The 15,894-nt window shown below is 41.1% G+C and overlaps 1 protein-coding gene across 4 annotated transcripts in view; it reads right to left on the bottom strand.

Annotated features, from left to right (window-relative positions):
• Positions 1-12,226: 12,226 nt before the first annotated feature.
• Positions 12,227-15,894, bottom strand: part of RHOBTB1 (Rho related BTB domain containing 1) — a 75,658-nt gene continuing 71,990 nt past the window's right edge. For 3 of the 4 annotated variants that reach the window (XM_049855088.1, XM_049855087.1, XM_049855090.1), the window contains 2 exons: positions 14,887-14,992; positions 12,227-14,426 (listed from right to left, as the gene is read on the bottom strand). In XM_049855088.1, coding sequence (XP_049711045.1) covers positions 14,257-14,426; positions 14,887-14,992 — 276 coding nt within the window. In that variant the 3' untranslated portion in view covers positions 12,227-14,256. The remainder of the gene's footprint in view (positions 14,427-14,886; positions 14,993-15,894) is intronic. The other variant, XM_049855089.1, reaches the window with a different exon arrangement.

Here is a 15,894-nt window from a genome sequence, read left to right as displayed (position 1 = left end):
TTTTTTTTTTTTTTCGGTCTGATGGTAAAATAGACAAACAAGCAGTGATGTGTGTAATTACAGAACTCCAAGGTTGAATTCTTTTCCAACTCTAAGCTGAGACGGCTGCTTTTAGGGTTATTGCATGCACCCATGTGGATGGAAATTCAAAGAAGCCTACCTACGTGGTGGGACATCCAAGGAGAAAGAGGGCCACTCCTTGAGGTTTTATGGTCATGTTGTGGGTCTGTGGACTAAACCATAGAAGCCTTTCCTCCCTCTGAGGTGGGGAGGGCATTGGAGGTGTGAGGCTCAGTTGAGCATGTTCTTTGTGGCAGGCCTGCTTTACATACTCGTTTACATACTCACTCCTCATTTCAGTCTTCAATAACATTTTACAGATGAAGAAATGGAGGCTTGAGAGATTATCACCTGCCACAGCCACACAGCTAGTAGGTAGCCTGAACCAGGATTCAAACCCAACACTGACTCCAAAGCTTTTACGTAAATCACACTGCCTCCCATCATTGTTCAGAGTGATAGGGAAAATATTTTAAACCTCATTAGTCACTGATACCTGTTCCAGTTATCACTGCTGTATAACAAACTCCTCCAAAACTTATAAAGCAACCATTTTATTATGCTTATAGAGCCTGTGAGTCATAAATTCGAAAAAAACACAGCAAGGACAGCTTGTCTCCATTACACAATGTTTGGGGCTTCATCCGGGAAGACTTGAAGGCCAGGGGAGACTCAATGGCTAGGACCTAGAATCAGCTGGGGGTGTTTTCACTCACATATGTGGTAATTAATGCCGGCTCTTGGCTGAGACCTCAGTCTTTCCATGTGGTCTCTCTGTCTGGGCTGGTCTGGGCTTCCTTACAACATGGCAGCTGGGTTCCAAAAGTGCATGTACCCAGAGAAGAAGGCGGAAGTGCATGGTACATTTTTGATCTAACCTCATAGTGACACATAGTGTCACTTCTACCATATTTTGTTGTTTGAGGGAGTCAAAAAGTTTCATTCGGTTTCAAAGAGAGGGAACACAGATCACACCATTGAATGGGAGAAGTGTCAAGGTCACATTGCAAGAAGAACGTGCAAAATGAGAGGGATTGAAGGATCCATCTGCCACAATACTTGAGAGTGAAAGAGTTTGATCATATTCCAGAGCTGGCTTTTGATTAGGAGAGGAGGCAATGAAGGATACTCCTTGCCCAAAGGGACAAAAGGACCCCCTGAGGTGGAGTCATAGCTCAAACAAAGCTCTGCCACTATCTACTTTATTATTTCACACCTTCCTTCACATGAAAAGCTACTGCCAGAGCTGCACTCTGACCTTTCTTCCCTGATTTTTGCATTAACCCATGCTCACTTACTCGACAGAAATTCCAAACACCTCATCCAAGCTTTTGGTCATTTAGACAGTTACATCTTCAATTCGGTCAGCCATCTTGTTTCAACAGCTTCAACAGTCTGAAGTTTAAAAGCCGGATTAGGCTCAGCTGTTTTCCTATTGGATCTCCCAGGTGGGAAAAGAAGCTCCTTAGAGGCCAGGCCCTCTCATTATCCTCACACAAATTCTCCAGAGAGGGTTAACAACCTTTGGTTCAGTATATGTTCAAAAAACAAATATTTCTTCATAAACAACAACAATAACTTTACTACTGTATTATTATATATTATTTTCTAAAGGAACCAGAGGCCTCAAACGCCAATAAAATGTACTGAGGGTGTGAGGCCAAATTTTTGTTTTTTTAAATCAGATAATATCACCCATGGGTGCTATCATCAAGGTTGAAAACTACTGTGCTGTGTGATTCGGTTTTGATACCTTCCTGACTGCTCCTCCTGCTACCACTCTTCCCTTTGCTCTGGTTTCTTGCTGAGCCTCTAATATGCTAAGTGTGTTCTTGTCCTGTGGTCTTTGTACATGATATTCCTTCTGCCTTTAGATGCTCTTCCCCCAGATATTTCCATGACTCACATCCTCAATTCAGGTCCCTATTCAAACAATACCTCTTTGGAGAGGACCTTCCTGACCATCTTGTTTAAAATGGCATTCTTAATTATTTTCTATCCTCTTATTCTTTTTTAAATCTTTATAGTACCTCATAAAAATACATGTACCCATTCCTCACTTATTGACATAGTTGGGTTCCAAAGACCAGGTTGTTATGTGAAAATCTGAAAATGGAGGATGTCCACATCAGGTCACATAATTGAAAATGACTACATCATTACACATTGCCAAATGACATCATTACATAACTGCCAAACCACTGAAAATCATAGCACAGCCAAGCTGACACATAACTTGAACCATCATAGCCAGTATTACTCTTGCCTCGCACCTCAGCATTTGTTACTGCCACATGTACGTTGTTAATGTACAAAATAGTTGGATAGCAATTTTTTTTACTATTGTCATAAATGCAAAATATTAGGTAATGAGATAGGTGGTTAAGTGAGGAGTAGGTGTATTTGTTTGATGGTTTTCACTGTATGTCTGTCAGAATGAAATGTAAGTTCCATAAGTGATAGGGATTTTGGTACTTAGAAAAGTGCCTGGCACTTACTAGGCATGTATCTGTAGAACAAGGATTTACGGAATGAATATAATCTTGACAATCTTGCTACTAGCCTCTTCTCCCAGAGCTCTTGGAAACACTGTTAAGCACTGCCAATACTCCTTGCCTCTGAGCCTGGATTGTGCCTCAGAATCCTTTACAACACAAGCAGCAGTACTGATCAGAGTTAGCAGATGAGATGAAACCTATATTCCAACCTGGTCTAAAGCATTAATTTTGGTATGCTTGTTTATTACCTTATTATTTGAGTATGCCCAACCAGATAGTAGACACTCTGTAAATCCAAAGGCTGGATTATATACTATTTTTGGCATACAGTAAAGGTTCCAAAAATTCTACATAAATTGAAATAATCTGCGATAATTTTGAGATCAACCCCTTGGCAAGAAAGGAGGAGGACCAAATCAACATATGATCACCAGGCTTCCCAAGGTATGAGGTGGATAATTGGCACCACACCAGTAGAAGAAATTTCTGGAACTCTATGAAATGAAGCTACCTCCTGGCAAAATATAGTGGATGAGAAAGTCAGCTCTGTTACTGGAAACTTTGGGTATAGGGCGTTCGGTATGAACCTCCGTGGGATTTGAAAACTGGGCTTTTCTTCCCTGTCCCACCACAAAACACCTAGCCCCCTTATTTGCATAATCTGCTTCCATACGATATGATGTTGGTCAAATGGAATTTCTACAGGCATGGGCCTAGAAATGGGTTGGTCAGGCTTGGGGTGAGGGAGAGGGTGGGATAGGAATAGTGACAGTTTTATAATGTATTCTCCAGACTTGAAGACCAAAGGGACTCTGTTATCAGATTTCTTTGGGAATGGTTGGTCCATTTTAGGAGAAATAAAATCTAGAAGGCCCTGATATGCTGGGTGATTTATAGGTCAAGACACTCCTAATGGAAGCATGTTTTCATGGCTGTTGTCTGAGGGCCTTGCTCATATCAGGTGTTTTTTAGGCAGGAGAGATATATTCTAATTGCTTCTGAATGCAATCATTTCTGCTTTAAGAATGTATAGTTGAGAAGAACATCCCCACTGAAACTGAGAGAGGAATGCCATTTTTAGAAAGAGCTAGTTTCAACAAAATTTACCACCACACACAGAGAAATCATTCATTCCTATTACCAATGTATCCATTAATCAGAAGTAACCCAATCTCTGAAAAGAAAAGGATAACCCCCTGGAATGAGTTCAGGTATTTGCTTCTCTTATCCTTCTGTAGGAGCCCTGGTGGCACAGTGATTAAGAGCTTAGCTGCTAACCAAAAAGTCGACAGTTCAAGTTCACCAGCAGCTCCTTGGAAACCCTATGGGGGCAGTTCTACTCTGTCTTATAGGCTCACTATGAGTCCGAATTGACTCGATGGCAACAGGTTTGGTTTTTGGCTTATCCTCCTACAGGAGCCCTGGTGGCACAGTGATCAAGAGCGCTACTGCTAACCAAAAGATTAGCAGTTTGAATCTGCCAGCTGCTCCTTGGAAACCCTATGAGGCAGTACTACTCTGTCCTACAGGGTCACTGCCAGTTGGAATCCCCTCAAAGGCAACACTTTTTTGTTGTTGTTGTTGTTGTTATCCTCCTATAGGAGACCTGGTGGCATAGTGTTTAAAGTGCTCAACTGCTAACTGAAAGGTCAGAGGTTCAAACTCACCAGCCGCTCTGCGGGAGAAAGATGTGGCAGTCTAGTTCTGTGAAACCTTATGGAGCAGTCCTAACTCAGTCCTATAGCGTCACTATGAGTCGGAATTGAGTCGAGGGCAGCGGGTTTTGGTATCCTCCTCCAGCAAGTTGAAAGAAGATCTATAGATCAGTAAAACCATTCTATTCCCCCATAGAACTGTTCAAATGAAACCAGAAAGATGATCCAAGGAGAGATGCTGCCCCACAACTACAATTGACAGGGTTGCTTAGTATTTGCACAGTGGGAGGAATGCTCCCTTGATTAAAACTAGGAGTCAGGTCTAGATACCAGTGGTTAGGGTCTGACCAACAGACTTTGCTCATATGGTAAGGTGAGTAAAAATCAGGCAATGAAATCATGGAAATCACACAGTAGGTATTGACATACATTGTAAAAAAGTCTATCTCAAACCTTTAAATCTTTAGTCTTTGAATAATTTCTCCTGGACTGATTTTTTGTGTGCGGGAGGGGAAGATGGTGATGGTGAGGGAGAAGAGGATTGCCTTCCTAGGCCTTTTTCAGAAATTGCTGTACGTCTACAAAATACCGTGCAGCAGAAATTTGTTTAGATCCAAGTAAATCATTGTTAAGTTTGTTTCACACAGTCTACAGAAAACACAATGGTGCGCTTTCAAATAAGGACTTGTGTTTTTTTTTTTAATTAACTTTTATTGAGCTTCAAGTGAACGTTTACAAATCAAGTCAGTCTGTCACATATAAGTTTATATACATCTTACTCCATACTCCCACTTGCTCTCCCCCTAATGAGTCAGCCCTTCCAGTCTCTCCTTTCGTGACAATTTTGCCAGCTTCCAACTCTCTCTATCCTCCCATCCCCCCTCCAGAGAGGAGATGCCAACACAGTCTCAAGTGTCCACCTGATATAATTAGCTCACTCTTCATTAGCATCTCTCTCCCACCCACTGTCCAGTCCCTTTCATGTCTGATGAGTTGTCTTCGGGGATGGTTCCTGTTCTGTGCCAACAGAAAGTTTGGGGACCATGACCGCCGGGATTCCTCTAGTCACAGTCAGACCATTAAGTATGGTCTTTTTATGAGAATTTGGGGTCTGCATCCTACTGATCTCCTGCTCCCTCAGGGGTTCTTTATTGTGCTCCCTGTCAGGGCAGCCTTCGATTGTGGCCGGGCACCAACTAGTTCTTCTGGTTTCAGGATGATGTAGGTCTCTGGTTCATGTGGCCCTTTCTGTCTCTTGGGTTCTTAGTTGTCGTGTGACTTTGGTGTTCTTCATTCTCCTTTGATCCAGGTGGGTTGAGACCAATTGATGCATCTTAGATGGCCGCTTGTTAGCATTTAAGACCCCAGACGCCACATTTAAAAGTGGGATGCAGAATGTTTTCATAATAGAATTATTTTGCCAATTGACTTAGAAGTCCCCTTAAACCATGGTTCCCAAACCTCCGCCCTTGCTCCGCTGACCTTTGAAGCATTTGTTTTATCCCGGAAACTTCTTTGCTTTTGGTCCAGTCCAATTGAGCTGACCTTCCATGTATTGAGTGTTGTCCTTCCCTTTACCTAAAGGAGTTCTTATCTACTAATTAATCAGTAAAAAAACCCTCTCCCTCCCTCCCTCCCTCCCTTCCCCCCTCGTAACCACAAAAGTATGTGTTCTTCTCGGTTTATACTATTTCTCAAGATTTTTTTATAATAGTGGTCTTATACAATATTTGTCCTTTTGCCTCTGACTGATTTCGCTCAGCATAATGCCTTCCAGGTTCCTCCATGTTATGAAATGTTTCACAGATTCGTCACTGTTCTTTATCGATGTGTAGTATTCCATTGTGTGAATATACCACAATTTATTTACCCATTCATCCGTTGATGGACACCTTGGTTGCTTCCAGCTTTTTGCTATTGTAAACAGAGCTGCAATAAACATGGGTGTGCATATATCTGTTTGTGTGAAGGCTCTTATTTCTCTAGGGTATATTCCGAGGAGTGGGATTTCTGGGTTGTATGGTAGTTCTATTTCTAACTGTTTAAGATAACGCCAGAGAGATTTCCAAAGTGGTTGTACCATTTTACATTCCCACCAGCAGTGTATGAGAGTTCCAATCTCTCCGCAGCCTCTCCAACATTTATTATTTTGTGTTTTTTGGAATAATGCCAGCCTTGTTGGAGTGAGAAGGAATCTCATTGTAGTTTTAATCTGCATTTCTCTAATGGCTAATGACTGAGAGCATTTTCTCATGTATCTGTTAGCTGCCTGAATATCTTCTTTAGTGAAGTGTGTGTTCATATCCTTTGCCCACTTTTTGATTGGGTTGTTTGTCTTTTTGTGGTTGAGTTTTGACAGAATCATGTAGATTTTAGAGATCAGGTGCTGGTCGGAGATGTCATAGCTGAAAATTCTTTCCCAGTCTGTAGGTGGTCTTTTTACTCTTTTGGTGAAGTCTTCAGATGAGCATAGGTGTTTGATTTTTAGGAGCTCCCAGTTACTGGGTTTTTCTTTGTCATTTTTTATAATGTTTTGTATTCTGTTTATGCCTTGTATTAGGGCTCCTAGGGTTGTCCCTATTTTTTTTTCCATGACCTTTATCATTTTAGTCTTTATGTTTAGGTCTTTGATCCACTTGGAGTTAGTTTTTGTGCTTGGTGTGAGGTATGGGTCCTGTTTCATTTTTTTTGCAAATGGATATCCAGTTATGCCAGCACCATTTGTTAAAAAGACTATCTTTTCCCCGATTAACTGACACTGAGGACTTGTGTTTTGAGGGGGAAGGGATAACTATGTTTGAGGCTCTGCAAAATTAATCAAGATGAGTTTATCTTTTGATGTTCTTTAGATGGATTTCAGAATTTTTATTATTGACCTAGAAGTAAAAAATGATGCAATGTTTTTCACCCATGTTTACTCATCAGCACACAAGTCTTTCTTTCATCACTATGCCTCACCAAATAAGTCCAGGTTGTTTTTCAGAATTTCATAACAGCTGTTAAAAAAAAATAAGTCCATGCTCCTCCTAGATGCTGTTGGATCATTTTTTTCTTTTCTAGGTGCCCTTCCCCAGTTTCTGTGTTCTTTTGCTTTTAACTGCCTATACTTGTGACTTTTGTTGGAGGACTTCTTATATTCTACTGGAGCCACTTCCTCCAACTGCAGAGAGTCTAAAATGCCTGAGATTTTACATGTATGTCCTACCCCTCCCCTCCCCTGAGCCCTTACCTTTTAACCACTGGTGCAGAGACACGAAAGCCAAACCTGAAGTGTAGTTTATACACTCCAGCGCACCCCTTTAGATCAGGCTGAGAGTGGGACTGCCTAAAATTGTGTCCCTGCTTGGCTTCTTACTCTTCCTTGTCCTGCTTTGCCCCTTCCTCATTGGACTCACCTAACAGCATGTCCTAAATAAGCCACTTGCACATCAATCCTCATCTCAGCGTTTGCTTCTGAAGAATCTAGTATCCTCCCCATAAGGTAATGTTGGGAGAATTAAATGACATAAATAGATGTAAAGCACTGATCATTGTACTTGGCCATAATATATACTCAAAAATGTTATTATTATCATAGTTCTCGTATTATGTTTTTGGAGTTTGGTGGATTGGTGCCAAGACTTGGAGCACCCATCTGTCTATTTAGGCATGGTGAAGTCATACTTGAAGATGATCAAAAGAACATGAAAGATGATTGAAAATGCATCTAATATATGTGAGTCCTCACCACCCTGGTTATCTATGCAAATATAAGCAAAATAAAACCAAGGGTAACCAGCAGTATAGCATTTGCCAGGAGATGGGTCACATTAAAAAAATTTTTTTTCTTTTTTTTTTTTTTGTGGCGGTCACTCACTATGACTGCTTACTTTAAAAGAAATCTCTTAGGTATATCAAGTGAATACATACCATGGGGTCGGTGAGGTCCAAGAATCCCAATGGAGATGGAATTGAGACAAATCACAGTGCTCTGAACACCCTCCATCTAAAGCATTGGGTGGTGGTTCCTTCTAATTTAACAACCAGGAAAGGAAACAAGGAGAAATGGAAGTTTTAAGTTCTAGACAGAATTTATCTAGGACTTCTGCGACAGATTGAAAAGCCTACAAAATCTGTACTGGCAGGTTAATTTTTCTTTAGACTCCTTATGTGAAATAACAAAATTGGAAGGCAACCTTCAATGCATGTGTGCAAGCTCATCAGGGAATTTTTTTTTTTTTAAGGCAATAGACCAAGAATCTTAGCATCCAGAGATCTTGAGAAGTCATCTTGTAGTCTTGCTTTTCTTGAGGGTCCAGTGACACAAAATGCCAAGGTTAGATGGAATTGACTAATTCTAATACAGTGTCTAACAGCTTTCACCTCAGGAAAGTCTCTTTAAGTCTCTTAGGTGGCAGGGAGCTAAGCTCAGTGCTTTTTTTTTTTATTGTTGTTGATCAGAGGACAGCCTGTCTCTGGACTGGGTCAGAGCCATTCAGATCCTCTCTGACTCTGGAAATCTGTAGAATCATATCGTTAGTGCGGGGGTGAGGAAGAATTTTCATTGAGCCCAGTGTTCCCACACATGACCCCAGGGCACGTACAAGGAGGCTCACTGTGGTGACAGAGAGTGGGAGTTGATTAGTGGCTCTATCACAAACGGAATGGAAGAGTAAAAGGTGGTGGGAGCAATCTCTGGGACACTGTGCAGTCATAGGAAGCAAAGGACTAGATGGACATATTGTAACACTGCTAGATTTCCAAAATAATGTTGAGTCAGAAAAGCAGGTAACAGAATGAGATTTACTGTGTAACACCATTTGCGCAGTGCACAGATATGAAGTAACATTGTACGTGTTATAAGGATACCCACATGCCTGAAGACATATATCCAACACATTACAGTGTTCGACTCTGCAAGGGGGAGGAATGGGTGTGGGTATTTCGGAGGGTGAAAATAAAAAGCAGAAGGCCTTGCTGAGGATGACAATGTGCTAAGCACTGAAAAGTATGGTTACCTAGACTCTTTGCATCCAATCTTCAAAGAAAAATAAATAAAAGATTAGGAGCAGTAATAAAGAAAATGCTCCAAGTGAATCAGGTCCAGCCAAGTTTGATACTGGTGTGGTCCAACTCTCTTAGTCAACAGATAGTCGAGGCCCTGGGAGGGTGAACGATCTCTTGGAAAGACCATACTCCCCCTCCATTAGTCTTTCTCCTCCAACCTAATTTTTTTTTTCTTTCACTTTCCCACACAACTGTAATCTTCTAATTCTTTAATCACTCTCAGGAAGCGTTAAGCAGCAAGCTTGGCACATGGTTTAACAGACTGGAAAGAAAAGACCACATTGTTCTGTTGTGTAACACATGGTGCTGTGTTCTCTTGGATTTCTTGCCTTGATTTTCAACATGCTATGTACATAATTTGCCTTTATTCTGCTTACCTTCCATTTACTGAGCACTTACAACGTGCTAGGCACCATGCCAAATGCTTTGTCTAAATCATTTCATTTAGATACCAGCAACTCAGTGTGAAACCTCTTTTTTTTTTTTTTTGTATCTTTTCACACAAGAGTTAAACTTAACATTCCATAGGTATATCACCCCAACTGGGACTACCATGAATTGTTAAATCAAAAGGATGTTTCTTTTATCAGATTGGGAGGAAATAAAATACTGCCCAAACTTTGGCTGGCATCCAAGCAGAAGGAAATGAATCAAGTTCCTTCCTCACTGATTGCCTGCAACATCTAACCATTCTTGTCCTTGAGATTGAGAACATATTCAAACTCAAATAACTTAAATACTCCTTCTATGGGGCGATATTTATCATTTTTGTCATGGGGAAATACACCACCCATTTCATCTACATTACACTGGAAATTCATGTCACCAAGACGCTGTGTTCCTAGGGAAATGGTGAGTAAGAGGAGTAGTTGGCAAACTGCTTCATGTCTTTTACTGTGTTTAGAGCAATTTCATGTTTGTGCATGATTGATTGGTTTCTACCCTAGAGCTGTCTCTTTCTAAATTATTCCCATATTTGTAGACAATAGTCTGTAAATATTTAACTGATGAGGCACCTACACATGAACGCTGTGAAAAACCATGCATTTAATGACTTAAGTAAAAATATTCAGTATAGAGGCACTGTCAGAACACTGCGGAATTTTAAGCTGCAGTCAAAGGGAAGAACATTGCTTCTCCAGAAACATTGCTGTTATAGGAGGTCACCAGCTGTCACACCAGGGCCTTCATTACCAAATCTAAACTTTTCATGTTGCATAATTACCTGCCTCCTAACTGGAAATTTAAGAGAGCAAAGTCTTCATCTGAAAATAAATCGTGAGATACGGAGTAATCTCATAAATTAGTACTTCGGAAAAGAGCACATCTATGGCTCAGAGGGCTTAATTCAACTTCTATGGCTTTGGTTAATTGCCCTTCCCTCTCTTTATTTATGTTTTTAAACTTTGTTCTTAGTCCTTTTTTTTTCTTCATTTTGCTGCTCCTTGATTACTTAGACACACACATACACACACATTACAGAGACACTTTTTTTTTTTGCAATAGTCACATTCTTATAGAAAAGAGGAATTATTGCTACTTATCCACTAGTATTCAATTAGGGCTTTGGCTTTACGGCTGGGGTTGATATATATACAAAGCTTTAGCCCGCACATAAGCATTCACGCAGAAATGCAGCAGTCAAAACACTTAGTATAATTCATTATTCTAACTGTGAATAATGATTAGTATAATTCATTCCACTTAGCCTGTGTCACAGTGATGATACAACTGTACTTTGACAACTGCTATATCATACAATGGAAGCCAGTGTGAAAAAACATCTTAGAAACATTGGACTCCTGCTTTTGAAGGTCCATAATGAAAATATTTGTGACCTTTATACCAGTAGGATTTGTGGTTCCCAAAACACTAATAAAAAAAAATAAATCATTGCCATCCAGTCAATTCCGACCCACAGTGGCCCCCTAGGACAGAGTAGAACTGCCCCAAAGGGTTTCCACCAGCAGCTGGTGGATTTGAACTGCTGACCTTTTGGTTAGCAGCTGAGCTCTTAACCACTGTGCCACCAGGGCTCCATGAGGACTATCAAAAAAAAACAAAAAACAAAAACCCAAACCCATTGCCACTGAGTTGATTCTGTCTCATAATGACCCCGTAGGACAGAGTAGAACTGCTCCATAGGGTTTCCAAGGAGCAGCTGGTGGATTTGAACTGCTAACCTTTTGGTTAGCAGCCATAGCTCTTAACTGCTACACCACAACAATTTCCAAAATCCTAATATAGAGGTCCTGAAATCTCTGATGATTACCAGGCATTGCACCAGAAGAAACTTAAACTAAAGCGCCACTGGTATGCCTTACGTAAAGGCTGTCATGATCAGGACCGTTCAACTTTAAAAGGTGTGGGAATGTGGAGAAAATCCCATTGTCTTCTTTCTGTAGTTATTTCTTATATAATTGTTAACTCCTTTCCATGGAGTTCAGAGAACTTGCTGCACAGGAAAGTGACCCCATGAGATCTCACTGGAGACCCCTTTTCCATCTGAGCTTGGGTACATACACTATACACAAGTATAGAAGTTATTTAGAGGTTTCCCAGAGGTTTTTCCAGACCTGCTTCAGAAGGAAGACTGATCGTGGAGCCCACCAACTCAGACCTTTCATGTAACTGCTGGCAGAACTGTCCAAACCCAGATTATATAAATCCATTAGGGTAGACACATCATTTCCGTTTTTTCCAAGCCGCACCGCATCTAGAGATATAACTGCATTAGCCAAGAGCAAAGAGCCAGATACCTCATTTACATCATGGCACTGGAATCTCTGCTAACAGTACTGAAAACAAGGGCCACAGTCATTACAGCAGCTTTGTTAGTGAAACACGCACAAGACCCATGACCCCGTACCTTTAACATTTCAGTAGTATAAAAAAGCTATTTAATTTACATATATGATATGATGGTAGTACTTAAAAACAAAATAAAACAACAACAGAACTGGAGGCATTTTATAACTAAACAATTTTATTGGCTTTTTGTGAAATAGAAAACACAAAACAAACCACCATGGTTAAAGGCCATAATCAGCATCAACCAAATGAACCAGCCACTTGGTCACAGCAGCTGATAACAAACACTAATGGATATTATTGCTTATACCCCAGGTTCATTTATATGTCCATTATGTTTTGGCAAGATTACAATCAAATGGGAGCTTTGGTTGTATAAACTCAGCTATTACTACTTATTGAAAACTTAACCTCTACCATTTTATGATGGAATATATGACAATTCTTCCTGAGTTTTGACATTTATCCTCTCATTCTGTCTTCCTTCTCCTTTCTTTAATGATTTGCAACCCTACTTACCAAAAATTAAGGTGGATGCACTTACAGCCATCTCTAGTCTACTGCTCCCTCTTTCGTCATGGGATGCATTTCTGGATCTCTTCAAGTTCTTATACCTGGTGTGTTTCTATGGCCAGTAACAAATGCCTACCTGTAATCTAGAGAGATTTTCAAACGCATATATGGCTGTCAAATTGGCGTTTGGACTCAACTGTCTCTTATCCAACTTCTAAAAGCTAGAAAATATAAAAACAAAATCAATAGCCTTTAGCGTAAGTTGAGTTACCAACAGAATGAGCCCCAGCCCAGCCACACAACCTCCCACCACAGGTATGGACTACGCCTTAGAATGCTGTGTGTGCCTGCAGTAATATGCTCATTTACAGAGAAGCAATGATTGACTTGCCTCTCAAAATCTCCTCTGCTCAACACTTTCTATTTTAACGCTTAAAACTTAGAAAGACAAAGGGTCAGAACTAACTCACAATAGCACCATTTCCTAGGCTCTTGCGATAAGAAATTCCTTTCTTCCTTGGAGAATGCAGCGACCCTGAACAACCCAGCCTCCAGCTTTGTGCTTTCACAGGCCCCATGGATTTTCAGTGGGAGTAAGGGGGTCTGTCTTAGCCTACATCTGCAGTGACATGAATTTTCCCTGGGAAGAGTTAAAAATACGTGTCTTACAAAGTGAAGTTGGCCGCAGGTGAGAAACCTGAGGAAGCCTGTTTCCCGTGGTGAGATGTGGCAAGCCTGAAAACGATGGGACGGTGTCCGTGGACCTGTCCCTTGTCCATCTGGATTTAAGTCCGTGAAGAATCCGCATGCAGAGCATGGCAAGATCAAGGAATACTGAAAGACATATACCCTAATACCGCCGTCCAAACACCAACGCTCTAATTGTATCTTTTGTATTCAGGTCCACCAGTGAGTTTGCCCTGGATAATGCTGGGATTTAATAAGCCCTTTCTAATGATTATAAAGATTATCTTCTTTAATCTAGACATGTTGAACAATAGAATATTTGATATCACTATATTTTACATGGCACATATAACCATATAATTACTAGCACTTACACAGCAAATATTGTAAATACACATTTCTTGGAGTTGACTTGGTAATTATACTGATGTTATTCAGCAGAACAAAGATTAAACACTCTGTATCTTGCAGTTTGGGGAATTTCATTCCAACCCTCTCCTTCCCAACAAAAGGATAACCCTCTAATTATGTAATAACGCCTCAGTGGCCATGTGGCCAGAGTTTCAACTTAATCACAGGACGACTTCATGGTTAATGTGTGGCCTGTAAAATAAAGCAATACATAGTATTTTCATTTCAACAAAAATACAAGAGACCATATAAAAATATTTTCCAATTTGGAATTTGAAACATGAAAGCTGGATTTTTTTTTTTCCTCTGTATAAAAAGAAAGGAAATAACGGACTAAAGCTTATTAAGCCTCCTAACAAAAAAATAGAAGTATTAGTTTAAGGAATGCAGCTTCCCTTTTTGTCCAGGCTCATTGGTGGTAAGCTTGTGCTTTGATCCTAACAAAGATAAATGCACAAAAGTGGAGGAAGATCAGTGCCTGAAACCTGAACTACATCTTATCTCTAATAAGACTAATTTTACAGTAGTGCTTGTAAAAGTGGTACATCAGATTACTGATTTTTTTTTCTTCCTCCTCAGGCTACTGCTGGTGATGAATTCCAGAAACACCACTTCCGTCGGGAGTGATGTTTATTTAGTGCAATGTCTTCCTTCTCTCGTTCCCTTTTCACACGCTGGTAGTGGTCTTCTTCCTTCAGATACCACACAGGGGGCCAGCGGTGTCGCTCAAAGTATTCCTGGTTTTCTAGTGACAGAAAGACACTGATAATACCTACTGTTCATTAATTGCTTCTATGTGCTATGCCTTGTGCTTAGTGATTCTTGTGGACTATTATCTTACGTGTCCTCTCAACTATCTGATGTGGCAGGGACTATAATTAGGACCATTTGCAGATTGAGACACGAAAGTTTTAAGAGGTACAATTACTTGCCTCAAGTCATGCAGTTGGGCACAGAGAACCTGAACGGGGACCACCTGATTTCACAGTCTAAGCTTTCTCTTAACCATGCCTCCCAGGGCAAGGGTGAGCCAATGACCTCAGAATGCTTTGAAGCAGGGTACCTTGAACCCCAGCCCACCCAAATCTACCAAGCATGAAGTTCTCCAAGAAAATTTTTAACAGACTATCTCTAGTGACCTATCACTTGAATATGTGACTGCCAGCCAGTCACAATGGACAAATGGGGGCTGTGTATAGTCTCACCTGGAGATTTTGATTTGATTTCCTTGCGGAACTTGGAACAAACGCTGTTGTAGTTGGTGCAGATGTGGTGCAAACACCAGGCGGCCAGTTGGTGGGCATTGTGAAACTGCAGGGGAGTGACCAAAAGGGGGTCAGGCTCTATTTTCTAAAGTGGGGTTACAAAGACACAGGAAGCCATTGTAGGGGTGAAAAGAAATAAAGGGCCTGTATAACTAGTTCAGTAAGCCTCTTGTTTTGACTACAATGTTTTTCACTTTGGCTATGCCTGCTGGTGCCAGGCAAGTATAGCGTTTGGCACACCCGTCCCTTTACCCCATGATAGGTGGACCAAAAATAATCACTGTATCAGATCAGGAGTTTAAATCATGCCTTGCCTCCCACCCTCCCCCATCGCCTGGACCTCTGGTGCTAAGTGAACATGGTGGCCTCTGGAAGGCACCAGCCAGAAAGCAGCGATGTCATCTCTGTTTAAGGAAGCCTCGGGAACGGAATATACCATGTCACATGTCAGAGCTCAGCTGTTGGGGCCAAAGATCTGAAAAAGGAGACTGCAGAGCGTGTGACTGTCCTATACCTGTCCTTTCGGTTACATAAGAAGAACAGGCTGTGTGGGCAGGGTGGGAGAGATCCCAACACGCGCACGCCTCCTTTCTGAGCAGATAGATACTCAGGGAGGTGACAGCTGAGGTAGCTGTGACTGAAAAAGACCTGATGCTCAAAAGTTGACAGGCAGACCCATATTCCCTCCCCAAATTTGGCACAACTGCCCCTCACTTCTTGCAGCCCTGCCCTTCTCAGACATCCATCCTGTTGTCTTTTGCTCTGGATGTTTCTTTGATCTGGTAAAATCCTAACTATTGTGTAGTTGCCTCTGGAGCCCACATCTCCACAGCCTAAGGCCAATATAAAAGGCAAAGTCCTCAGAAACTGATTCAAGAAACTTCCCAAATCACAACCCTAAACACCAAAGATAGTCATAAACTGTCCCCTGGCTTTGTTTCAAAAGAC

Source organism: Elephas maximus, chromosome 16 (genome assembly GCF_024166365.1).
Source record: "Elephas maximus indicus isolate mEleMax1 chromosome 16, mEleMax1 primary haplotype, whole genome shotgun sequence".
NCBI classification, from domain to species: domain Eukaryota; kingdom Metazoa; phylum Chordata; class Mammalia; order Proboscidea; family Elephantidae; genus Elephas; species Elephas maximus.
The sequence above is the reverse complement of the archived record's forward strand: the minus strand, read 5'-3'. Positions and strand labels throughout refer to the sequence as shown.